Genomic DNA, 20723 nt, shown 5'->3' on the forward strand with positions numbered 1-20723 from the left:
ATATTTATCGCATGAGAATGATTATATTTAAATCAGATACGTCATATACGAGTATTCTGCGATACCTAAGAGGGAACACGTCCTTGGCGTTCGATGCGTTGCATTTCACATGCCGCTTCGGCTTCGTAATCGCCGTCGCTGTACGTGACTTGGACGAGCGCTCGGGCCCACAATCTCAGTATATAAAGGCTAGGTGGCGTGTTGCAGCCTCAGGGTTACCAGTAGCCACCAAGCAAGCAACATGTACAAACAGGTGAGTTTAGGTTGTGCTCTCTCTTCCAAAATTACGCTAGTGAACAATTCTCCGTGCAGTTTACAGATACGAGACTTCTTAGAATACGAGAATTATCTTCAAGCACCAAAGGTTGAATCTTAAGGTGTAATTCCAAATTTTCTGCTCCGCAAAATCCACTGGAATGTTTTAAATATTGCAGCACCGTAAGATGTAACAGAAGAAATATTCTTCTGCTTTTTTTTTTTTTTTTTTTTTTTTTTTTTTTTTTTTTTTTTTTTTTTTCCACTGTGGGTGCGAGAAACGATACCAGAGGCTGAATGCTACATTTACATATTTCTGAGCAATTAGAGGTTTCTTTATTACGGTATGTTTTTGATTCAGTATCTAACCCCGTAAGCGCCAGGCTACAAGCCAACCAGTAGGTCTTTGGCTCTTTTTTGCCTTTTCTCATTCTCAAGACACGTTGAGGCTGTAGACCTGCACAAAGATAAAATTTTATTATCATTTAACTGTGTTCACGTTGTTACGTGTGTTTACATAACCTCATGATTCTGTCTGAAATTTAACAATTTAAATATTTCACTTCTCTTTAAATATAAATCTTGCATTCTTGCGCTGCTCTATGTCTGTTCCTTCACAAAACCAGTGTGCTGACCGAGTCCTTGTGTTGGCCCTACAGGTGATCGTCGTCCTGGCCGTGGTGGCCGCCTGCCTGGCCGTCCCCGGACCCAAGCCGGCCCCCGGCCTGCTGGCCAGCTACGTGGCCGCCGCCCCCGTCGCCTACACCGCCCCCGCCGTCGCCGCCCCCGTCGCCTACACCGCTGCCGCAGCTCCCGTGGCCTACGCCGCCCCCTACTCTGCTGCCTACGTCGCCCCGTATCACGCTGCTTACAGGGCAGCCATCTTGGGATGAATTTCGCAGCCAATGAAAGACCGCAGCATTAACTGTGTTTAGTGTGACAATCTATGGAAATAAAGCAGCTATGATGTTATGTCTGAAATTTTATTGTATGAATTACAGCAAATTTGTACCTCAACGATTAGGTAGTATTTCTTAAAAGATATCTTGCTGTTCACCATGTTTTCTTGGATTGTTTGGGTGAGGAGACCAGACAGCAAAGTCATTGGTCTCATCGGACTAGGGAAGGACGGAGAAGGAAGTCGGCCGTGCCCTTTCAAAGGAACAATCCCGGCATTCGCCTTGAGCGATTTAGGGAAATCACCGAAAACCTAAGTCAGGATGGCCGGATGCGGGATTGAACCGTCGTCCTCCCGAAAGCGAGTCCAGTGTGCTAGCCACTGCGCTGTTCACCATGACCTGCATGCAATAATATTTGACGTACTGGTATTCTGGCGTGTAGTCCATTTTCGGTGGCATCTGAAGTATAGGACAAACAAATAAATGAGTACACATCGTTGTTTATAACACAAGAACATTTTGTATGTATACCAGTAGAAACAGTTACAACTTGCGAAGGACCAGCATACAAAATTTTGTGTTGAGTTGTCAGTGCAACATAGAAAGGTGTAAACCAGGAGCTACCAAAGTAATGCACAATACCATCTGCCAGACCGGGATTCAAAAGTGTTTCCTGCATTTTGCCTGCGTGCGCCATACATTTGTGTAACTGAATGCAGCACAAGGATTGATTAGGTGGTTAAAGTAATGTGGCATGTTTCCACTTAGGCTGTATTTATTTACATTTCTTCTTCGTTCAACAACTGCTTCTGGCTTCTAATACTGAGCTAGAAAACTGGCATACGTGCAGAAATGGGTACTTCTTTTTGGTTTAAAAATATAGCTCTTATTGATCGTTTGAAACCTCATGCAGCAATAAGAAAGAACTTTTAACGCTGTATTGCTTCCATAAATTTATACCTACGCCCCCCCCCCCCCCCCCCCATTAAGAGCCATATACTTTGTTCCATGCTAATGGTCATCTCCCTACTTAACAGGGAACCTGTGTTTTTGGTCTAACGTGATGCCAAAGACAGTGCAGTGTTAGTGTGAAAAACTGACTGAGGATCACAGGTAGTTCGAATCTCTGATAGTGTGTACGCTACCATGGAAATTTGTGATAAACTCAATATTTAAAACCGTTTCAACTTGCCATACTTTTCAATCACAGTCCTTACTACACCACAGATTTGAAATATGGTATGGAACTCCTATTTCAGTCCTCATTGACCACATGTTTCAGAAAACTGAAAGTAAGCCTCCAGAGAATGTACTCTCGTAAGAATTTTCATACCCAAACGAACGGTGGAAACGGATAAATGAGGGTATCAAGCTGACAAACGTAAGGTCTACTTTTGAAGAAAGCAAATGAGATAGAGAGAGAGAGAGTGCATACTTGAAAGTAATCGTCGTAGTTATCAAAGAAATTCATAAAACTGTTAAATACTTTGTGAATTTATTTGTGTGAACATAGTAAGTAACAACACTTGACGCATCTCTGAATGATGATCGATATCATGAACAGAAAATATCCACTAGTATTCCGCACAATTCTTATATCCTAATTTAAACGCTATATTTTAAATTTTCATTGGGCACTTCATTTTTCTGTACATTGAACATCATTTAAAGGTCGAGAAATTTGTTTCTGATCTATGTTGTTTCAGACTTTTGGTATATAATTGACAGGTAAGTGAAAAAATTTACTTTAATTTGTTACTTCAGCCTGATGTCGATAGCCGGCCGCGGTGGTCTAGCGGTTCAGGCGCTCAGTCCGGAACCGCGCGACATTTCATTCGTAAAACAATGTCACAATCAGCGATGTACATCTAATGACAGTTCATAAGAAGAAGAAGAAGAAGAAGAAGATAGCAGGGTCCAACATACTACAAAAACAGTTATAATCACAGTGTGAAACACGCCGATCGCCATCTGTTAATGGATGATGGTAAAGCAACGTATAGAGCAGCAACATGTTATTTGCCGCTGCAGATATGGTTTTCAGACTTGTAGCTTTCAGTGAAGAGCAGCATACTGTCAATTATCGATTCTATCCCCATAACAGGCAACTCCGGGTGGCTGAGTTAATATACAAACGGCTACAAGAGAATGTAGTGATTTAATTGCACAAAGAGCAGCATGCAGACTCCACGCCTAGGTGGTTACCATTGATTTTGACAGCGCGTTCGATTAGGTGCGGCATCATCTGCTGTTCTCAGTAATGAGCCAAATGGGTTTTCCACCCGCCTTTATCCATACCACCCGGCGCCTGTACGGCAGGTGGAATCCCTGATATAGGTCAATGGCCCTGTTATGACACCAGTGACCATCCGGCGTTCTGTAAGGCAGCGCTGGCCACTTTCGACACTGCCCTATGCCATAAACCTGTAGGCACTCATCGGTAGTCTGACGACCCATCTTTCTGATCTCACTTTGTGAGAGCACCCCTTTTTGTGTCATGCGTATGGGAGCGACCCCCTCCTCTTGCTCCGTTCATTGAATGAAGCACAGGCGGTTCTTAATTAGATATCAATGGAACTGCAGCAGGCAGTAACATGAATGTGGCTAAATCCACGTCGATACCCAATACACGACGACTTGACGCCTCTCCTGTGACTACAGACACTACGTTACCTTGGTATCATTCTCGCTCCACCGTGCGCCGCTCCACTGTCATGAATTTTCGGCGAACCTTAAAGATTATCCACACATCGGTGTGACAATATTACCTCCGCTGACTCGATACTTTACAACGTGTCGAATACCTCAATCAGCATGTGACGTACAGACTGGTCCACATCGCACAGGTACACCCACTCCATCAGCTATTGGGCGTAGCCTCAGGGCCGGTACGCTCTTAAAGGTCCGTTACGAAACGCTCACGCTACGAAAAGCTCACCCCCCCCCCCCCCCCCCATGAGCGGGGGTTCCTCGGCCTTGTCAATCAGCGGCTCAGAGAGGCTCTTTGTGCTTGTTCACCACACGCAGTGGAACGGGGGCCCCTCCCTTACGCGCGGCATCATGGAAATTCTTATCCCGGCGACCATAACGCCTCCAGCATCAGTCGCCCACATCACGTAACTTCTGACGCACATTTTTTATTTCATCATCGACTTCAGTTATGCTCACGCTCACTTACCGAGCACATGTCTTCCTCCAACCAAAGATATCTAAGAACCAATGCTTCGTTATAAATCCAGCAACAACATCTAAGTCAAACATCGAGCAGCGCGGGATTAGCCGAGCGGTCTTGGCGCTGCATTCATGGACTGTGCAACTGGTCCCGGTGGAGGTTCGAGTCCTCCCTTGGGCATGGGTGTGTGTATTTGTCCTTAAACTGAAGTAGTGTGTAAGCTTAGGGACTGATGACCTTAGCAGTTAAGTCCCATAAGATTTCACACACATTTGAAACTTCAAACATTGATCGACGTGAGGGCTACGGTTTAGCATCATACCCATTAACGTTTCCTTCTCCCCAGTATCCGGGCAACATTTGCGGTCGGATTCATTTCACAACTGTAATTTATTATCATTTAGTTCACAAATAAACTTTTGAAAGAATTAAATTGACATCGCGGCTGGAGGCCTCCAATCAGACGCTTTAGAATAACTTCAATTTCGAAAAGACATGACACACTATTAAATTTACGAATAAGATAAATTGTATACATACACGAGATCAGAATGTGGAGTGGCTGAAGGCCGCCGGTTTATATCTTCAAAATTCCAAATATGCTATGGTGATTACTGAAGGCAGTAGGCCACAATATTTTAAGATGTTAACACGTCTGATGGCCCACAAGGTGCACAGAAAGAGATAAACAAACGCAATAAGATTGCTGAAGGCCGCCAAGTTAAATTCTCCAAATTAAGGACATATATATTGCAACAATCGGTAAAACAATACATTAAGTTTCAAAATTTCCTTTTTGCGATACCAATGGCGGATGGCTCACAATTACTTGTAAAATCTTTCAGAGAATTTTACAATAACCTTTCAAGAGCAGAAGGCGAAAATGCTTGGACTTGACGGAAACTCTGCGAACATATTTCCAGGACTGAACGCCCACAGCTAACACTGCCAAAAGGATAATAAAGAGAACGGCACTCAGGAGTTTCCTTGGATCGGTCTGCTCTCGTTCACTTAGGCGAGACAGGTGGTGAGTCCAACTACACTTAATTCGTGTGAATCCAACCAAGGGACAGTCACGGACCGACCGACCAACCGCTTGTTTGCCACTACGGAGTACACGAGAATTTAAGGCCCCGAACAATTACAACTATCACTATCCCCAAACAAACGCGTATGTGAACTGAGCTGCCAAAACTACACATGTTGGGCAGCAACAACAGGTGAGGAAAAGACACTGCTTAGAAGCTACGTTAGCGACCAGGGCAGGTAACCAGAACACTAACGGCCACAAGGTAGAAAATTCCACTGGTTCACTTATCTACGAAACAAGGTAATACGGTTAACTTCACCCAAAATGAACACGGCCAGGGCAGATCACCACAACACTTCACTCGTTGTTGCTCACAGTAAAACCTCCACAACAGCAACGCCGGAACCAACAACGTAATGCTCAAAACCACTCAACCTTCATGTCCTGGGTCGGCGAGCGACGATGCTCGTACCGATCGGACAGCTCCAGACAGACTCCTACACTGCGCAGAGACCGCCAGCTGCCCAGTCTACTACGCCGCACGGAGATGACCTCGGACCAACCGACCGACCAACAATCCACTAAAAGTGAAGCCTGGCTTGAGTGGCAGCCACGGTTGGGCGGGCAATGTCCACGCAGGGCTCAACTGCTGCTGCAAGCTGGCGACAGGCTGGCCCTGGCTGCGCTCCAGAAGCGATGCAACTGACTGCCAGGGCCCAGCTCACGGCCCTAACCACCGCCGTGAACTCTCCTCCTCGCCACAAATCAACGTCATCACGACATCTAACTAACGGACACCCAACTTTGTTCAGTTTGCCCACCACCTGACTTTGGCTGCTATCAGCGACGTCTCGAAACTGGCTCGACAGTTCGTTGCCTGTTATCTCCACGTTCCGTCGGATTCGATTGACCCATGGAGTTTTAACCATACTTTTTTCGCCGACACCAAAAATCGTGCGATTGTATGGGTCAAGCGTTGGACGATCACTTAAACGTACAATGATACCGATAAATCACGCCTTGACTTCTGGCAGTACTTCCCAACTGCCAACAGTTAAGTCGAGCACCGACCGCGCTACCGCGCCTTCTTCGCCACTTTCCTTTACGCGATATTTACGTCAACGAATTTGAGCTGGATGGTGCCACACGGGACGACACTACCGCCGCCCCCCCCTCCCCCCAGCCCCACTCACCGCCCGACAGATGTGACTCTCCGCGCTACATTTCCATACCGTAATGGACATACAACTGTTTCTTTGACGCACTGTACCAGAGCACACTGGTCATTCCCCAAACTCTACTGTCCCTTCCTCCTTGGCTTCTGCCCTCATAAAAGGGCGCTTCTTCCAGGTAGCGGTGCCGGAGACACCGTGGCTAGGTCTCATATGTTGACCACTGCAGACCCAACCTCCAGCCCATCTGCCGAACAGACGCCTGCAAGTCTAATCATATCCCTCTTTGTCTATGGCCTCACACCTGTTAGCTTACTTCAGTGTTATTGTTATTACGTTTATCCGCACCATGTTAATAAATACTTTTGCTCGCCCTGTTCGAGCGTAATGTTTTCGTGTTAATTCCGCCGGAAGGATGTCCTTTCTGTCGTATTTATGCTTGTTTAAATGAAGATAATTTGTTAACCTAAGCTCTTCCCGTTAAAAAAAAAAATAACTAAAGGAAAAAGAAAAGAAACCTGAGGAATCGGTTCAGGGACAAGAAGGGTGAGGCCTCGTGAGGCATCGTGGCCAGGTCCCTGCACACCCTGTCCCCACCGGCCCAAAACTAACCAATCTACTCTTAGCCTTGAAAAAAAAAGTAAGCAGGAGATAAAAAAAGGGATAGCGTCTTTGACTGATAAAAAAGACCCCTGGTATCTACTTCGAAACCAACCCCCCCTTAAAAAAATAAAAGGTTAGCATATTCAATTAACAATTGAAATGTCCTCAGTCCCAGGTTGGGAATGCGCCGCAGCATAAATTTTGATTAGTCAGCATTGCCTTAGAGACACATAACACCTATCCACAGGACATGTGGCCTGTAATTCAAAAAGTGTCTTGATGATCTCTACATTGGCAAAACAATCCGGAATAGTTCTACATTCGGATCTCTGGGAGGTGACTGCCAAAGTGGAGGTGACCATGAGAAAAAGATTGAATGGGCAACGAAAGTATAACGTTCTACGAGATGGAGCGTGGAATGTCAGAAGCTTGCACATAGTAGGGAAGCTTGAAAACTTGAAAAGGGAAATGCAATGGCTCAAAATATATATGGTAGGGGACAGTGGAGTGAAATGGAAAGAAGACAAGGATTTCTACTCAGATGTGTTTAGGGTAACATCCACAGCAGCAGAAAATGTTATAACAGGATTAGAATTCGTTATGAATAGGAAGATAGGGCAGAGACAGCGTTACTGTGAACATTTCAGTGATAGGGTTGTCCTTATCAGAATCGACAGTAAACCAACACCGATAACGACAGTTCAGGTATACATTTCGACGTCACAAGTTGAAGATGAAGAGTTAGAGAAAGTCTTCAAATTTGTATTCCTATTTTCCTCAGTTTCATGTAATATTAAAGTATATTGATAATTAATACTTTTGGACAGTCTGAATAAAACACAGTTTTCTTGCCATATACGTTTGCGTTTATTCTCTGCAAGACGTTTCAATGGCCTGGAATACGTACACACTTTAACTATTTAGTTTACATTTTGGGGAGCTGTACCTATAGGTTATAAACTGTTCTGTTGGTTGAAAAAGAAAATAAAATAAATTTTCTTGACATAACAATAGTAAGAGAAAATGGCAAATATACATTGCCCGATGTCACTAAAGCTAAAATTTTATGGGTTTTAAGGCCACGTCGTATTTCCTTCTAAAATAATCAACGTTTCGACCCCTCTGCCGGGATCTTCTTCAGTATGTTTCCTTATCTACTACTGCTAGAACACTCCAACAGTAGTGGACACCGAAACATCCTGAAAAAGATCCCATCAGAGGGATCGAAAAGTCTATTATTTTAGAAAAGAATGTGACCCGGCCTAACAGCCCAGAAGATTTTAACTTCAGCTTTACAGTTTCTTATTATTTGTTTATACAGAGAGTTTAGTCATTGCTTGCTGATGTTTTGGCGCGAATACTTTATGTACAGAGAAGTAACTGTGTGCGTGACTTTCTTTTTCCATTTGAAAACAGTGGGAAGAATTTAGAAGTTCGGTGTTAAACAATGTAAATTTCATGGATATCAGTCCACCAAACCGATTAATTCTGCTAATAACGAAATACAACATGGTACAACACTTGAATAAGTTTCTACTACTTCAAGTGCTTCTAAGCTAGAACTGAAATATTTGGACAATGGGCTTGGCAGTATTAACGCTCATAATATTGAGACGCCAACTATTGATTCAGATTTTGTTATTGTTGAACTCTCTGCTCTATCTGAACTAATAAATGAAGTTTTGCAGTGTAAGGAATGCGGCAACAGTGGTGTGAAAGTAGTTGAAGAGATACGCGCTAGAACACGTTGTGCATCAAAATCAAGAATTGTTTCTAATTTTCATGATTTAACCGATGCGGTTACACTTGCGGCGTAACGAAACGGGCGTGTATAACTTAAATATTAAACGTGCGATGCTATGTGGTGTATAGGCAAAGGGTACAGAAGAACAGAAATTTTTTGTGCTATTATGGGTTTATCTCCCCCTGCAAGGTTCGACAGGTACATTAAAATTATTCTACAGACTTCAGAAGAATTAGTAAATGATAATACTAAAAATGCTGTTCAGGAACGTATAGACATGGATGATAGCAATAAATGTATGACTCCAGTCCTGGATGCATCGTGTCAACGAAGAGGCAATAGTTTCCTACATGGTGTGATGACTGCTACTTCCTTGGACGATGCTAAAGTCATTTATGTGTAATGTATTATCAAGTACTCTCATTACTGATCTAAGGGAACTGAAAATCATAAGTATTTGATTAATTTTAGTGATTTTAGTAGAGGGATGTAATCTGAAGGTGTTGTGAAGGTATTTAACAAGTCATTGTAGAAATATGGTGTGATGTACACATCTTACCTGGGACATGGAGACTCAAAAGAATACCAAAAAGTTTGTAAGTCCAAACTTTATGCTGACACAAAAATTGAGAAAATTGAATGTGTTGGACATGTCCAGAAAAGGTTAGGTACAAGACTGAGGAACTTTAATAGGAATTCTAAGGGAAAAAATTATCTGATAGTAATGGCATTAGTGGATGTGGTCGGCTTACAGACAGGGAAATAGACATGTTGCTGTATTATTATGGACAAGCCATAAGACAGAACAATGCAGACTGGGCTGTTTTCTTTCGCAAAACCTCCACAGAGGAAAACCCATGTCATGCACTCTGCCCATCTGGCAGTGACTCGTGGTGTGGCTATCAGAGGGCTATTACTCAAGGTAGGACGTTCAACCATAAACATTTGCTGTAACGAAAGTAATAAAACTTATATATCTTAGTGAAACAAGACTTACCAAAAAGTTTGTAAGTCCAAACTTTATGCTGACACAAAAATTGAGAAAATTGAATGTGTTGGACATGTCCAGAAAAGGTTAGGTACAAGACTGAGGAACTTTAATAGGAATTCTAAGGGAAAAAATTATCTGATAGTAATGGCATTAGTGGATGTGGTCGGCTTACAGACAGGGAAATAGACATGTTGCTGTATTATTATGGACAAGCCATAAGACAGAACAATGCAGACTGGGCTGTTTTCTTTCGCAAAACCTCCACAGAGGAAAACCCATGTCATGCACTCTGCCCATCTGGCAGTGACTCATGGTGTGGCTATCAGAGGGCTATTACTCAAGGTAGGACGTTCAACCATAAACATTTGCTGTAACGAAAGTAATAAAACTTATATATCTTAGTGAAACAAGATTATTAGAGGAATATTTACGTGGTAGGACTCAAAATCCAAATGCAACTTTCAAAAATAATATAGGGCAACAAATACAAAAAACTTTCAATAGGACTAAATACTTTGAAAATAAGTTTGCTAGAAGCTATTCTATGTTTCAGTGACGGTACAGGGTCAAGGCTTAATGTTATGGAAGTGATGGGAGTGCCTGGTGAACTAAATGTGCTTGCATCTATAATAGCCATTGACTAAAGGAGACTCTTCGAAGCACAAAAATAAATTTAGGAAGTCACGAAAGAAGCAAAAATAAGAAGAAAGAGTGTGAAAAAGAGAAGGGAGGAAGAAAAACACAGAGAAAATGATGAATATGGTCCTGGGAAGCATTAGTGCTATGCAACTTTAATATAAAAAGCAAGTTTTAACTTGAGTTTCCAGAAAGTCAAATTATTTCACATTCTAGTACACTTTCCTCCTCCCCCCCCCCCCCCCCCCATGAACCATGGACCTGCCGTTGGTGGGGAGGCTTGCATGCCTCAGCGATACAGATGGCCATAACGTAGGTGCAGCCACAACGGAGGGGTATCTGTTGAGAGGGCAGACAAACGTGCGGTTCCTGAAGAGGGTCAGGAGCCTTGTCAGTAGTTGCAGGGGCAACAGTCTGGATTGACTGATCTGGCCTTGTAACACTAATCTAAACGGCCTTGCTGTGCTGGTACTGCGAACGGCTGAAAGCAAGGGGAAACTACAGCCGTAATTTTCCCGAGGGCATGCAGCTTTACTGTATGGTTAAATGATGATGGCGTCCTCTTGGGTAAAATATTCCGGAGGTAAAATAGTCCCCCTTTCGGATCTCCTGGCGGGGACTACTCAGGAGAACGTCGTTATCAAGAGAGAGAAAACTAGCGTTCTACGGATCGGAGCGTGGAATGTCAGATCCCTTAATCGGGCGGGTTGGTTAGAAAATTTAAAAAGGGAAAGGGATAGGTTAAAGTTAGATATAGTGGGAATTAGTGAAGTTCGGTGGCAGGAGGAAGAAGACTTTTAGTCAAATGAATACAGGGTTATAAATACGAAATCAAATTGAGGTAATGCAGGAGTAGGTTTAATAATGAATAAAAAAATAGGAGTGCGGGCTATGATAGACACGAAGCCCATACCTACTACAGTAGTACAAGTTTATATGCTAACTAGCTCTGCAGATGATGAAGAAATTGATGAAATGTATGATGAGATAAAAGAAATTATTCAGGTAGTGAAGGGAAACGAAAATTTAATAGTCATGGTTGACTGCAATTCGAGAGTAGGAAAAGGGAGAGAAGGAAACATAGTAGGTGAATATGGATTGGGGTTAAGAAATGAAAGAGGAAGCCACCTGGTAGAATTTTGCACAGAGCATAACTTAATCATAGCTAATACTTGGTTCAAAAATCATGAAAGAAGGTTATAGGCATGGAAGAATCCTGGAGATACTAGTAGGTATCAGATAGATTATATAATGGTAAGACAGAGATTTAGGAACCAGGTTTTAAATTGTAAGACATTTCCAGGGGCAGATGTGAACTCTGACAACCATCTACTGGTTATGAACTGTAGATTAAAACTGAAGAAACTGCAAAAAGGTGGGAATTTAAGGAGATGGGACCTGGATAAACTGACTAAACCAGGGGTTGTACAGAGTTTCAGGGAGAGCATAAGGGAACAATTGACAGGAATGGGGGAAAGAAATACAGTAGAAGAAGAATGGGTAGCTCTGAGGGATGAAGTAGTGAAGGCAGCAGAGGATCAAGTGGGTAAAAAGACGAGGGCTAGTAGAAATCCTTGGGTAACAGAAGAAATATTGAATTTAATTGATGAAAGGAGAAAATATAAGAAAGCAGTAAATGAAACAGACAAAAAGGAATACAAACGTCTCAAAAATGAGATCGACAGGAAGTGCAAAATGGCTAAGCAGGGATGGCTAGAGGACAAATGTAAGGATGTAGAGGCATATCTCACTTGGAGCAAGATAGATACTGCCTACCGGAAAATTAAAGAGACCTTTGGAGAAAAGAGAGCTACTTGTATGAACATCAAGAGCTTTGATGGAAACCCAGATCTAAGTAAAGAAGGGAAAGCAGAAAGGTGGAAGGAATATATAGACGGTCTATACAAGGGCGATGTACTTGAGGACAATATTATAGAAATGGAAGAGGATGTAGATGAAGATGAAATGGGAGATACGATACTGCGTGAAGAGTTTGACAGAGCACTGAAAGATCTGAGTCGAAACAAGGCCCAGGGAGTAGACAACATTCCATTAGAAATACTGACGGCCTTTGGAGAGCCAGTTCTGACAAAACTCTACCATCTGCTGTGCAAGATGTATGAGACAGGCGAAATACCCTCAGACTTCAAGAAGAATATAATAGTTCCAATCGCAAAGAAAGCAGGTGTCGACAGATGTGAAAATTACCGAACTACAGTTTAATAAGTCACAGCTGCAAAATACTAACACGAAATCCTTACAGACCAATTGAAAAACAGGTAGAAGCCGATCTCGGGGAAGATCAGTTGGGATTCCGTAGAAATGTTCGAACACGTGAGGCAATAGTGACCTAACGACTTATCTTAGAAGAAAGATAAAGGAAAGGTAAACCTACGTTTCTAGTATTTGTAGACTTAGAGAAGGCTTTTGACAATGTTGACTGGAATACTATCTTTCAAATTCTAAAGGTGGCAGAGGTAAAATACAGGGAGCGAAAGGCTGATTACAATTTGTACAGAGACCAGATGGCAGTTATAAGAGTCGAGGGGCACGAAAGGGAAGCAGTGGTTGGGAAGGGAGTGAGACAGGGTTGTAGCCTCTCCCCGATGTTATTTAATCTGTATATTGAGATAGCAGTAAAGGAAACAAAAGAAAAATTTGGTGTAAGTATTAAAATCCATGGAGACGATATTAAAAAATTGAGGTTCGCCGAAGACATTGTAATTCTGTCAGATACAGCAAAGGACTTGGAAGAGCACTTGAACGGAATGGACAATGTCTTGAAAGGAGGATATAAGATGATCATCAACAAAAGCAAAACGAGGATAATGGAATGTAGTCGAATTAAGTCGGGTGATGCTGAGGGAATTAGATTAGGAAATGAGACACTTAAAGTAGTAAAGGAGTTTTGCTATTTGGGGAGGAAAATAAATGATGATGGTCGAAGTAGAGAAGATATAAAATGTAGACTAGCAATGGGAAGGAAAGCGTTTCTGAAGAAGAGAAATTTGTTGACATCGAGTATAGATTTAAGTGTCAGGAAGTCGTTTCTGTAAGTATTTGTATGGAGTGTAGCCATGTGTGGAAGTGAAACATGGACGATAAATAGTTTTGACAAGAAGAGAATAGAAGCTTTCGAAATGTGGTGCTACAGAAGAACGCTGAAGATTAGATGGGTAGATCACATAAATAATGAGGAGGTATTGAATAGAATTTGGAGAAGAGGAGTTTGTGGCACAACTTGACAAGAAGAAGGGACCGGTAGGTAGAACATGTTCTGAGGCATCAGGGGATCAGAAATTAAGCATTGGAGGGCAGCGTGGAGGGTAAAATCGTAGAGGGAGACCAAGAGATGAATACACTTAGCAGATACAGATGGATGTAGGTTGCAGTAAGTACTGGCAGATGAAGAAACATGCACAGGGTAGAGTGGCATGGAGAGCTGCATAAAACCAGTCTCAGGACTGAAGGCCACAACAACAACAACAAGCACACTTTGGCTAAAAACTATAATTGATAGAGAGCTGAAATCTTGTATACTCTTTTAAAAAAAAGCTTAACTAACAAATAGACTACCGTTGTGCCTTAAATTTGAAAACGGAATAACTTTTCGAAGAAAATCCTGAAATCAGTTCCCAAATTTGTGAATTATACTTAACATTTTTTGTAGCACAATTTACGACAGTGCCATCGTCTCAATAGTTTGCTTTAAAACGTATAGTATAAAGAACATACATGAAAAAAAGTAAACCTACACAAAAAAATTGCTTCACCCCGGTTCCCAGAACTCCTGAAGATAGACGTTCACTGTCAATACTGTAACACTGACACAGTCCCTTTGACTGTTCAGAGATGTCACTAAACCTATCCAAAGATTTAAACAACCATGCATGGGCAGTGCCTATTAGACAGAGCCCGTCCGATAACAGATCAGTTCCAGTCTTCACTAGGAAGGAGGTGCTCTGCTCATGTTGTCCGTAGTTCAAACATGGGTGGACGGTCAATACCGCGGTTCGATCGTGTCCGCACTGTTACCTTGTGCCACGAAGGGCTCTCAACAAGTGAAGTGTCCAGGCGTCTCGGAGTGAACCGAATCGATTTTTTCTGACATGGAAGATTTGCAGAGAGACAGGAATTGTCGATGACATGCCTCGCTCAGACTACCCAAGGGCTACTACTGCAGTGGATGACCGCTACCTACGGATTATGGCTCGGAGGAAACCTGACAGTAACGCCACCATGTTGAATAATGCATTTCGTGCAGCCACAAGACGTCGTGTGACAACTGAAACTGTGCGCAATAGGCTGCATGATGCGCAACTTCACTCCAAACGTCCAGGACGAGGTCCATCTTTGCAACCACGACACCATGCAGCGCGCGGTGGAAATAGGCCCAACAAAATGCCGAATGGACCGCTCAGTATTGGCATCACGTTCTCTTCACCGATGAGTGTCGGATATGCCTTCAACCAGACAATCGTCGGAGACGTGTTTGAAGGCAACCCGGTCAGGCTGAACGCCTTACACACACTGCCAAACGAGTGCAGCAAGGTGGATGTCCCCTGCTGGTTTAGGGTGACATTATTTGGGGCCGACGTACACCGCAGGTGATCACGGAATGCGCTCTAATAGCTGTACGTTACGTGAATGCCATCCTCCGACCGATAGTGCAACCACATCGGCAGCATATTGGAGAAGCAATTCGTCTTCATGGACGACAATTTGCGAAGCCACCGTACAAATCTTGCGAATGACTTCCTTCAGGATAACGACATAGCTCGAATAGTGGCCAGCGTGTTCTCCAGACATGAAGCCTATGGAATATGCCGGGGATGGATTCAAAATGGTTCAAATGGCTCTGAGGACTATTGGACTTAACGTTTGAGGTCACCAGTCCCCTAGAACGTAGAACTACTTAAACCTAACTAACCTAAGGACATCACACACATCCATGCCCGAGGCAGAATTCGAACCTGCGACCGTAGTGGTCGCGCGGTTCCAGACTATAGCGCCACTTCGGCCGGCCCGGGGATGGATGACGTGACCCACCAACCACTCTGAGGAATCTACGCCGAATCGCCGTTTGAGGAGTGGGACAATCTAGACCTACAGTACCTTCACAAACTATTGTATACTATGCCACGACGAATACCGGCATGCATGAATGCTACAGGTCTTTCTGCTGGGTATAAGAGGTACCGGTGTCTACAGAAGTCTTCATTACCATATTTGAAAGTCACGCTGTATGGTGGTACAAAATGGAGTGTGTGGTTTTCATGAGCAATAACAAGAGGGGAAATGATGTTTATGTTGATGTCTGTTCCAATTTTCTGTACAGTTTCCGGAACCCTCGGAACCGAGGTAGTGCGAACCTTTTTTTATGTGCGTACTTTGTTTGTGCTGTCTGTGATTCATACATAAAAATTTTCCAAAAATAACGGATAAAGATCCTCTAAGGGCGGGACCAATGACGACTGAAGATAATCGTTCAATGTGACAGAAGTGCAGTCCTTCCACAAACTGCTGCAAATTTCATGCTGGGCCATCAACAAGTGTCAGCGTACAAGCCATTCAACGAAACGTCATCGATATGGGGTTTCGGAGCCGAAGACCCACTCGTGTATCCTTGATGACTGCACGACACAAAGCTCTACTCACCTGGGCCCGTCATCATCACATCAGACTGTTGATGACTGGAAACTGGTTAACTGGTCAGACGAGTTTCGTTGCAGATTGTATCGAGCGGAAGTACGTTTGCGGGTATGGAGTCAACAACCTCATGAATCGATGGTCCCTACCTGACAACACGATACTGTTCAAGCTGGTGAAGACTCTGTGTTGGTGTGAGACGTGTGCAGTTGGAATGATACGGGACCCCTGTTCCCCTTAGGGCATCCATTCACGTGCATTGTGAATTCCGACGGGCTAGGGCAATTTTTGCAGGACAATGCGACAACCCACACGTCCAGAATTGCTACACAGTGGCTCCAGGAACACTCTTCTAAGTTTAAACATTTCTCTTGGCCACCAAACTCCCCAGACACGAACATTATTGAACAAATCTGAGGTAAATGATGATTAACGGAAACCCTCAGCCGCCGACAGGTATTGTTGATATACCTCGATGTGGACAGCTGAAAATGTGTGCTCCGACCGGGACTCGACCCCGGGATCCCCTGCTTACATGGCAGACGCTCTATCTATCTGAGCCACCGAGGACACAGATGAATAGCGCGACAGCAGGGACTTATCCCTTACACGCTTCCTGTGGGACTCACATTCCCAACTGTCCACTATTCTACATATGTAATGCCCAAACTCTTACGGGAAGCGCCAAAGTGTGCGCGAGTAATGAGTGGATGGGAAAATGTCTATAAGGTACATCACATATGTAGAATTGTGGACAGTTGGGAATGTGAGCCTCACGGGAAGCGTGTAAGGGATAAGACCCTGCAGTCGCGCTATTCATCTGTGTCCTCAGTGGCTCAGATGGATAGAGCATCTGCCATTTAAGCAGGAGATCCCGGGTTCGAGTCCCGGTCAGGGCACACATTTTCAGCTCTCCACATCGAGGTATATCAGCAATACCTGTCGGCAGCTGAGGGTTTCAGTTAATCATCATTTATTCCAGGGAAAAGCTGCACGGTCATCAACAGTATGTCGTCTTTCGAGAACAGTTACTGTCTTTATATAAATCTGAGGTACTTAGGAACGCGCTGTTCAGAATAGATCTCCGCCCCCTCGTACTCTTACGGATTTATGGACAGCCCTGCAGGATGCATGGTGTGAATTCCCTCCAACAATACTTCCAAAAAGGTCCAGAATACTGTTATTCCCTTCTTGGCTGCCGTAGGACTAACACCGGTAGACATCCAGGTGAGAATGAAGAGAGTGTATGAGGCAGCATGTCCGTCGAAAAACAACCTAGTGGAACGATAAGGCTCGTCCAAAAATCGCAATCGTCGTAAACCAGAAGTTGCTGCAATACAACGTTAAAACACTAGCACCCATCCTGTAGTTGTCATCTCTCTCCATGCGATTATCACGCCTCTGATCTCTTAAAACACGCTTTGAAACGGAGTCGATTCCCGTCGGACGAGGTTGTGCAGCTAGCAGTTCCGGACTTTCTTCATGCTGTATTAACAAAGGGAGTTATTCAACCCGATGCGCCTGTGGGATGGTCGACCCATTGCGCACTGATATGGAATGTACGGCGTTCGAGATGAAACTTTTTGCCCGCCCTTACATATTATGAAGTGTTTGTGGGTAATAGTTATTTATTTTGAACGGCGAAACTTCATCCACACGAAAATGTTTCTGTCAACCAAACAATTTTTATAATGGTACTAGACTCTCAAAATTTTTATTTAGTTGTAACATATGTTCCTGTTGTAATCAAGAGACAATATAGTTAGAAGATCCAAGTTCTGCGAAATGTTCTTACTCAGGATGCAGGAGTTTCTAACAAGTGTCTTAAACGTGGTGTCCTTTGAAGAGCTGACGCTCCTAAAACTCTCCTAGTAAATGGAAGTCGACCTTTCGCCTTCCCTGCAGACCGTCCTTAACTACGCGTCCTAGTTCTTGTCGCTATGCAACGTTGCGCGAAGATTGACCATCTGTCAAAAGCCTGTATAAACAGCTTATGCAGTGCGGACCGCTGCGAGACTTGCAGGAAGAGAGTCAGTGAATTTGTGGAAGATACCGAAAAGGGTGTGCAGGTATGCCGACTACAGAGCGATGTCCGGCTGCATTAGGTTTCTCAGTTGAGCACCCGTGGGGCGAACAGCTCAAGCGAGGTAGTCCCAAGGATTCAACGCTTTCTTTTAAATCTTGGGAGTTTAGTGGCCAGGGGAGAACGGTGAACTCATTTCGGTGCTGTTCGAAACACGCAGGTACACTGCGAGCCGTATGACACATGGCACAGTGCTGCTGGTAGATGCCAGCGTGCTGACGAAAAAATGTGCATATTTTAACACTCCGTTGCGTGTTCCAGAATATCGAGATCACCCAGTGTATGCTTTTTGGCCTGCATCGTTCCCACGATTGGTGCAGGGTCTTTGGTTACCGACGTTTCACACCGTATACGCAAACGTTCATCTGTCCGATGAAGCATAAAACGTAAGTCATTTGTTGGCACACATAGGATGACCAGTCGAGATATTGGTATGCAATTTTGAGGAATTGCCGCTAATGAGCAACAGCCAGCATTGGTGCGTAAATCAGGCGCATGCTGCCGATGCTTTTACGAAGCAACTTTCGCTGAGTGCTCGATGACGAGACGCTTTGTACCCCCTAACTTCATCTGGTTGGTTACTCTATCAAGTCTACTAGTCTGTGCGCACTTTTTCAGGCTTTGTTCACACCTGTCATCTAAGGCCTATGGCACATAACCGCCTGATATCGCAATTTTGGCATGCGGGGTATACTTCGACGACGTTGGCACAAGAACCGCTTACAAACGTACCCTTTCAGAAATACTTCCGGACTTGGCCCAGCGCCGCTGTGGCCGAGCGGTTCTAGGCGCTTCAGTCCGGAACCACAATGCTGCTACGGTCGCAGCTTTGAATCCTGCCACGGGCATGGATGTGTTTTATGTCCTTAGGTTAGTTAGGCTTCAGTTGTTCTAAGTCTAGCGGACTGATGACCTCAAATGTTGAGTCCCATAGTGTTTAGAGCCATTTGAAACATTTGAGCCCTTGGCCCCAAATCCAATAAGCATGACCTTATGAACGTCAGAGAAACTGCACCGCTCCTCATTATGACACCAACTGTACTGGTTTATGCGTCTTCCAGACTCACTTTACAAAGGGGGAACATTAATAATACCGACAAACTGCGGCGTCGATACCTTACTCGAAATGTTGGAGAAAAGAGCCCATGGACATGTGTCCGGAAATGCATCGTTGCAATGGTAGATGGTGCTGACGAATAAAACCCCCTGCGACCATATGCCGTGTTCTCCTTGTGTGTTGCGGGCTGTGTGATCGACGCGGCATTCTATATCCAGATCCAGCTGAATGGCACGGTCTTCTTGACGGGAATAAACCGAGATGCTGTTTGTTCAGAGACACCAACTACTTGACCCAATACCTGACACCCTTTCTGGATGTTTGTGTGACCACGGATCCTTTCAGACAGACGAATGTGCAGGAAGCGACTGGCTGTGCTTACATCAGATTCGGAGGATCGGTTTCTATAGCATATTCAGAGGAACTCTAGTACAAGCTCCAAGCCAGTGGCCCGCTAACTTCTTCTTGGCCTACATACGATTCTGTTCATCCTACATGACAACCACTACTGTCCCTATCACCCGCAATCCCATAGAGCCGACCGCTGGGAGCGAGCGGTTCAAGGCGCTTCAGTCGGGAACCGCGCTGCTGCTACGGGCACAGGTTTGAATCCTGCCTCGGGCATGGATGTGTGTGATGTCCCTAGGTAAGTTAGATATTAGTAGATCTAAGTATAGGGGACTGCTGACCTCAGATGTTAAGTTCCATAGTGCTTAGAGCCATTTGCACCATTTGAATCCCATAGAGGACAGCTTGAACATCTGTTGTGACGGGGATGCGATCCAGCTCTGTACTGTGGTCCGGGACGATTTGTTGTCGGTGCACGTATACCGACTATTTCTGGACACATGTTCCTAGGACCTTTCTTCCTCAACTTACCGTTAGGAATCTTTCCATTAAGTTTGTCGGTTTTATAAACGTTAACCTAGTACACTGTTCACTGTTAGTACTGCCATCTGCCGTCTGTGTGTCGTTATTGCACGTTCACATCGAATGTAGCCGGTGGTATCCTTAGTGAAACTAAATCGTGAACTTATTCGATATGACTACGTCACGCGTCACAGCACTAATACTGTATTCGAACATTACAGTACCATTAAAACTCACGCTAAATTTTTGAGTTAGTGAAGTAGCCTACTAGTTCACGCCCGGGCTCCATGCAGGTAGAACCTTGTGTCTACGGACAGAGGACTTCCTTTGCGTAGTGTTACTACAGTATAAACACAAATCTCCCTCACGAAGTCAGTGAAAACAGAATCAAATTCCCTTCAGTACTTCTTCTGATTACCTTTCACAAGCCGACAGAAACACGCGGTCCGGGAGGTTACTTCGCCAAAGGTAACTCAGTTTGTACGAAATATCTATAAATTATATTCAAAAACGTCCCTTGTGAATTACTTCATTAATGAAAACGGTATCATAACACTTGATG

The 20723-nt window shown here is 44.0% G+C and overlaps 1 protein-coding gene across 1 annotated transcript; it reads left to right on the plus strand.

Moving 5' to 3' along the window:
* Positions 1 to 224: 224 nt before the first annotated feature.
* Positions 225 to 1227, plus strand: LOC124622359 (vitelline membrane protein Vm26Ab-like). Its single transcript, XM_047148038.1, has 2 exons — positions 225 to 253; positions 915 to 1227. The coding sequence occupies exons 1-2, from the start codon at positions 242 to 244 to the stop codon at positions 1146 to 1148; spliced, it is 246 nt and encodes an 81-aa protein (XP_047003994.1). The 5' UTR covers positions 225 to 241; the 3' UTR covers positions 1149 to 1227.
* The last annotated feature ends 19496 nt before the right edge of the window (positions 1228 to 20723 follow it).

Source organism: Schistocerca americana, chromosome 7 (genome assembly GCF_021461395.2).
Source record: "Schistocerca americana isolate TAMUIC-IGC-003095 chromosome 7, iqSchAmer2.1, whole genome shotgun sequence".
Lineage (NCBI taxonomy): Eukaryota > Metazoa > Arthropoda > Insecta > Orthoptera > Acrididae > Schistocerca > Schistocerca americana.